Source organism: Chaetura pelagica, unplaced genomic scaffold (genome assembly GCF_000747805.2).
Source record: "Chaetura pelagica isolate M959 unplaced genomic scaffold, ChaPel_1.0 scaffold408, whole genome shotgun sequence".
NCBI lineage: Eukaryota > Metazoa > Chordata > Aves > Apodiformes > Apodidae > Chaetura > Chaetura pelagica.
The window spans coordinates 1,158,536-1,164,616 of NW_009954229.1; the positions used below are offsets into that span (position 1 = coordinate 1,158,536).

Below are 6,081 nucleotides of genomic sequence, written 5' to 3' on the forward strand. Positions count from 1 at the left end.
CTGCCCGAGGAGCTGGCTGCCCTCCAGAAGCTGGTGAGCAGCAGGTTTGGGGCAGGGGATGGGGCTCAGACTCGAGAGCCGGGTGCCTGCCAGCCTCGTGGCTCTTTGGCGGATGCTCTGGTGGCTAATAATAGGGCTGAGCAACGGCCTGTGGTTGGAATGGGATGTAGGAGCTGTTAGCAGTGGGGTTGAGACAGACTTGTACTCGGTTTCACCTTGTTTTCCTAGAAAACCAGACTAAAAACCATGCTTAGATCCTCTTCCCTTTAATAGAAGGGGAGGGTGAAGGTTTAATATGGGAAAGATTAAGGTTTGGGGTTTTTTTTTATTTCCTCCTGCTTTGCTAAAGAGCATGAAGGGGCAGTAGCTGGCAGTGATGTTGGTGATGTCTGGGACGACAGCAGCTGCCTGGCTTTGTTTTCTGGGCAGCTTGAGTTTTGTGCCTGACCAGGCCCTTGGTGGAGCCCCTGGCTGAGCTGTCTTTTGGCAGTGTCCTGCAGCACGTTGTGGACGTTGTTAACTCAGTGCCAGCCAAACGTGGACCTTTAAATGATGCCAAATGTTCTTGTCACTGTGTCGCTGTGCCCGGCTCAGGTGGGGAAGGACCTCCCTGCTGCCCAGAGCCACACTCCTGCCAGGTGCTCGGGGGCCATGGCTACACTTTAAACCTGTCTACTAGTGCCTCAGTCTCCTGAGCAGGTGACAGCCAGGCTGGTGGTGCCCTGAGGAAGACAAAACTGTCCCCTGGGCCCTCCTCCAGCCTTGCTGGTTCCCACATCTGCCCCCTTTCCTCATCACCCAGTGACAAGTGTTTCAAGGACTGGGGTCTGTTAGCTTGGGAACTGTGTGGCACTGCCACAAGCCACTTTGGTATCATCCTGGAGCACCCTGAACACTGCAGCAAGGCTGGGGTGTCTGCCCCATGGAAGGAAGGGTATAGAGGCAGCAATGGACACACTGGGGCAAATCCAATAGTTTGAGACTGGGGCATCCCAGCAGCCTCACGTGGGTCAGGGCTGAGCTCACCCCAACCCTCTGTGTACCCCTGACTCTCCTGGGAGTGTGGATCCCCCCAGGCCAGTGCAGGGACCCGGGGGCTGCTCCATGCAGCCTTGGCTTCTCTCTGCTCACTGGGGCTCCTCTGGGTCTCCTGGCAGGAACACCTTTCTGTGAGCCACAACAGCCTCACCACACTCCATGGCGAGCTCTCCAGCCTGCCCTGCCTCCGGGTAAGTCCCCCTCGTGTGTTCCACCTGTATCAGGGCTGGTGGCACTTCTTGACTAGCTCTGGGGACACATGAGGACTGTCCCTGGCCACCTTGGGGTGCTCAGCAGGCTTAGAGCTGGCAGGTGGCTGCAGTCGTGCTGCTCTCTCCCCTTTCAAGGCGATTGTGGCTCGTGCAAACCAGCTGAAGAACTCAGGAGTCCCTGATGATATCTTCCAGCTGGATGATCTCTCGGTGCTGGTAGGTGCAGAGCTTCCTTGGCTGATGAGAGTGGCTGTAGGAAGGCTGTGCCCTCCCAGATATGCCCCTCAGTCCTCAGTTTTGGGTGGTGGTTGCTGGATGCGAGGCAGAGGGTGATGCCTGCTTTGCTCTCCTGCTTGCCCCAGGACCTGAGCTACAACCAGCTCACAGAGTGTCCCCGGGAACTGGAGAATGCCAAGAACATGCTGGTCCTCAACCTCGGCCACAACAGGTGGGTCTGGGCCAGGGTAGCCATCTCCCTCTAGCCACAGCCACCTCCATCCATCACCCCCTTCCCTCTGGGTCCTGCTCTCTGCCCCTCCTTGAGGGAGACTCAGGGCTGGTACAGGTCCCAGGCAGCCCTGAACATCCCCCGTGTCCCTCCAGCATTGAGACCATCCCCAACCAGCTCTTCATCAACCTGACGGACCTGCTGTACCTCGACCTGAGCAACAACAAGCTGGAGAGCCTCCCCCCACAGATGAGACGCCTGGTCCACCTCCAGACCCTCATCCTCAACCACAACCCCCTTCTGCACGCACAGCTCCGGTAAGGCCCTGTTTTCCCAGCTGGATCCCACAATTCCAGGGCTGGGCTGGGTGCCTGCTCCAGCCCTTACACTGTCTCTGCCCTGTGGTTCTCTGTGGTCTGCAGGCAGCTCCCAGCAATGACAGCCCTGCAGACCCTCCACCTCAGGAACACCCAGCGCACCCAGAGCAACCTGCCCACCAGCCTGGAGGGCCTGGTGAACCTGGCAGGTAGGGCCGGAGTACCCAGCTCCACAGTGCCTGAGGTTCTCCAGGGGCTCTCTCTGCCCTGGTGTGGGTCGGGCTGATGGCATCACCCTGTTGTCTTCTCCCAGATGTGGACCTGTCCTGCAACAACCTGAGTCGTGTCCCCGAGTGCCTTTACACCCTGGGCAGCCTGCGGCGCCTCAACCTCAGCAGCAACGAGATCACAGAGCTGTCCCTCTGCATCGACCAGTGGACCCAGCTGGAGACCCTCAACCTGTCCCGCAACCAGCTCACCTCCTTGCCTGTATGTCCCTGCCTGTACACGATGTCCATGCCTCCATGCCACCGGGTTCTCCCTCACCCCATCCTCTCTTCCTTCCCCAGTCAGCCATCTGCAAGCTGACCAAGCTGAAGAAGATGTACCTGAACTCCAACAAGCTGGACTTTGACGGGATCCCTTCAGGCATTGGCAAGCTCATCAACCTTGAGGAGTTCATGGCAGCTGACAACAACCTGGAGCTCATCCCTGAGAGCCTGTGCAGGTAGAGGAAAGTCCCCAAAATTATCTACTCTGTCGCTGAGAGGGGACATAGAGGCTTTATGGTGACAGAGTGTCACCCTGGCCTGGCCCTTCACTGGCATCTCCATGTCACACAGGTGCTCCAAGCTGAGGAAGCTGGTGCTGAACAAGAACCGCCTGGTGACACTTCCAGAGGCCATCCACTTCCTGACAGATGTGGAGGTGAGAGCCCAACACCCCCTTTGGCTGGTTTCATCACAGCCCCAGCATGTCCCTGGGGTCCCAGGGCTGCAAGGTGGGATGGGGTGAGGACAGGGAGTCTTGGGACCAATGCATGCAGTCAGGCACACGGTTCAGCCCAGGCAGGTGATGAACTGGGGGCTCCCTCCACATCCCCTCACCAAAGCCCAGGGTGATCCAGAGGTCTCCCATCCCACCCCACATCCTCGGTGTCCCTGTGAGCCTGTTCTTCAGAGCACTGAGGGTCTGCTGTGTCCTCCTTGGCAGATCCTGGACGTGCGTGAGAACCCCAACCTGGTGATGCCCCCGAAGCCGGTGGATCAGACGTCCGAGTGGTACAACATCGACTTCTCCCTGCAGAACCAGCTCCGTCTGGCCGGAGCCTCCCCGGCCACCGTGGCAGCCGCTGGGGCAGGTAGGTGTGCAGGGACACTTTGGGGACAGCCCTGCCTCAAGCAGCACCCTGGGGAACGATCTGCGCCCCACGGTGTGCCCCACGTGAGACCTGGGTGTCCTGCCTGCCTCTCACCTGTCCCTGTGTCCCCAGGGGGTGGCACCAAGGACCCCCTGGCCCGCAAGATGCGGCTCCGGCGGCGCAAGGACTCTTCCCAGGATGACCAGGCCAAGCAGGTGCTGAAGGGGATGTCGGATGTGGCTCAGGAGAAGAACAAGAAGATAGAGGTAGGGTCTGGGGTGGGAGAGGGACCCCAAGCAGCACCACAGCGCCCCTGGCCCACCTTGGGTGCTGGCAGGGAACCAGATGTCCCCAGTTCTGTGATGTGTCCCCATCCCTGCAGGAGAGTGGGGAGGCGAAGGCACCGGACCTGAAGACACGCCGCTGGGACCAGGGCCTGGAGAAGCCACAGCTGGACTACTCGGAGTTCTTCAGTGAGGATGTGGGACAGCTGCCCGGCCTCTGCGTCTGGCAGATCGAGAACTTCGTGCCCACTCTGGTGGATGAGGCTTTCCATGGCAAGTTCTATGAGGCCGACTGCTACATCGTGCTCAAGGTACCTGGGCAGGACCAGGGGTCCCCCACATCCCCAAGCTGGAGCCTTGGCCATCCCATGTCTCAGCTTGTGTCCCCTCCCAGACCTTCCTGGATGAGAATGGCTCCCTCAACTGGGAGATCTACTACTGGATCGGGCAGGAGGCCACGCTGGACAAGAAAGCCTGCTCTGCCATCCACGCCGTCAACCTCCGCAACTACCTGGGGGCCGAGTGCCGCAGCATCCGGGAGGAGATGGGGGACGAGAGCGACGAGTTCCTCCAGGTGAGGCTGACCCCCAGCCCCCCTCCAGGCCCCAGCCCTGCCTCTCCCGCCCTCACCCCCTCTCTGCCCCCAGGTCTTTGACAATGACATCTCCTACATTGAGGGTGGCACAGCCAGTGGCTTCTTCACTGTTGAGGACACACAGTATGTCACCAGGTACTGCTGGAGCCAGGGGCTGGGGGGATGTGTGGGGCAGGCAGTGCCCCATGTCCCACCCTGGCTGTCCCTCCACCAGGCTGTACCGTGTCTATGGGAAGAAGAATGTCAAGCTGGAGCCGGTGGCACTGAAAGGGACATCGTTGGACCCCCGGTGAGCTGGGGGAGCAGTGAGGGGACACAGGGGCCCCCTGAGGGAACAGGGTGCTAGCAGGCTCTACCCAAGATATCATAGCTGCATCTCTGGGGTGGAAATCAGCTCTAGCAGCACCTTTCTACAAGAATGTGGGTCCAAACCCCAGTAGCTGCAGCTTCCTGCTCTGCAAGGACCCTGGGGTGGGGAGGACACTCAGAGCACCCCGCTCTCTCCTGACTGTCTTCTCACCTCTGTATCCACCAGGTTCGTCTTCCTCCTGGACCATGGCCTCAACCTGTTTGTGTGGCGTGGGAGCCAGGCCACACTGAGCAGCACCACCAAGGCCAGGTAGGGCTGGTTGAGGGGCTGGGAGTGAAGGGAGCCCACCCACCATTCTCACCTGCTCCCACCATAGGCTCTTTGCTGAGAAGATCAACAAGAACGAGCGGAAGGGCAAAGCAGAGATCACACTGCTCACTCAGGGCCAGGAGACCCCCGATTTCTGGGAGGTGCTTGGGGGGCAGCCTGAGGAGATCCGACCCTGTGTCCCTGACGACTTCCAGCCCCATAAGCCCAAGCTGTACAAGGTGAGGAGCTGTAAGGTCTGCGGGGCTGTCAGAGCTGCTGGGGCCCTGCAGTGCCCCTCCCTTACCTGTGTCCTCTCCACAGGTCGGCCTGGGCCTGGGCTACCTGGAGTTGCCCCAGATCAACTACAAGCTCTCAGTGGAGCACAAGAAGAGTCTGAAGGCTGATCTGATGCCAGAGATGCGCCTGGTAGGATGGGGCGGGGAGGTTCTCCCAGTCTGACCAGCGAGACTGGTTTCATGGCCCCTCTGCCTCCAGCTGTGCCCTGGGAGAGAGGGATGCTTTGCTCTGCTCTTCCCAGCTGTCTTTCAGGAGCAGGCAGGGTGTTTTCCAGCCAGGAAAGCCTGCAGGTGCCTGATGCCTGACCCCCTTTTCCTTGTGGTGCCTCCCAGCTGCAGAGCCTGCTGGACACCAAGAGCGTGTACATCCTGGACTGCTGGTCCGACGTCTTCATCTGGATCGGGAGGAAGTCGCCGCGGCTGGTGCGGGCGGCGGCGCTGAAGCTGAGCCAGGAGCTGTGCGGGATGCTGCACCGGCCCAAGCACGCCATGGTCACCAGGAACCTGGAGGGCACCGAGTGCCAGGTAGGGCACTTCCCACCTGCCTGGGAATTGGCACAGACCCCCTTCAGATGGGGTGCTGTGTGCCATGGCCCAGGGTGCGTTACCTGCTCCTCAGTTAGTGGCTGTGGCATCTCACCTAAACTGTTCCTACCTAGAAAGGTTGGACCAGAAGATCCTCGAGATGCCTTCCAACCTGTCATTCTGTGATGATTTAGGTGTTCAAGTCCAAGTTCAAGAACTGGGACGATGTCCTGCGCGTGGACTACACCCGCAATGCTGAGACGGTGCTGCAGGAGGGCGGCCTCGCCGGCAAGGTCCGCAAGGACGCCGAGAAGAAGGACCAGATGAAGGCCGACCTCACGGCGCTGTTCCTGCCCCGCCAGCCCCCCATGCCCCTGAGCGAGGTAG

At 60.2% G+C, this 6,081-nt stretch overlaps 1 protein-coding gene across 1 annotated transcript in view; it reads left to right on the plus strand.

Moving 5' to 3' along the window:
* FLII (flightless I homolog (Drosophila)) overlaps window positions 1-6,081 on the plus strand; it is a 9,144-nt gene that overhangs the window by 551 nt on the left and 2,512 nt on the right. Inside the window, 20 exon segments of the mRNA XM_010003586.1 lie at window positions 1-33; window positions 1,158-1,229; window positions 1,386-1,466; window positions 1,613-1,698; window positions 1,854-2,015; window positions 2,121-2,224; window positions 2,329-2,504; window positions 2,585-2,742; window positions 2,858-2,942; window positions 3,228-3,375; window positions 3,508-3,641; window positions 3,758-3,970; window positions 4,054-4,233; window positions 4,307-4,389; window positions 4,469-4,543; window positions 4,790-4,873; window positions 4,941-5,112; window positions 5,195-5,299; window positions 5,503-5,694; window positions 5,889-6,077. The exon segment at window positions 1-33 is cut by the window's left edge and continues 18 nt beyond it. Of these exon segments, the coding sequence (XP_010001888.1) occupies window positions 1-33; window positions 1,158-1,229; window positions 1,386-1,466; window positions 1,613-1,698; window positions 1,854-2,015; window positions 2,121-2,224; window positions 2,329-2,504; window positions 2,585-2,742; window positions 2,858-2,942; window positions 3,228-3,375; window positions 3,508-3,641; window positions 3,758-3,970; window positions 4,054-4,233; window positions 4,307-4,389; window positions 4,469-4,543; window positions 4,790-4,873; window positions 4,941-5,112; window positions 5,195-5,299; window positions 5,503-5,694; window positions 5,889-6,077 (2,532 nt within the window).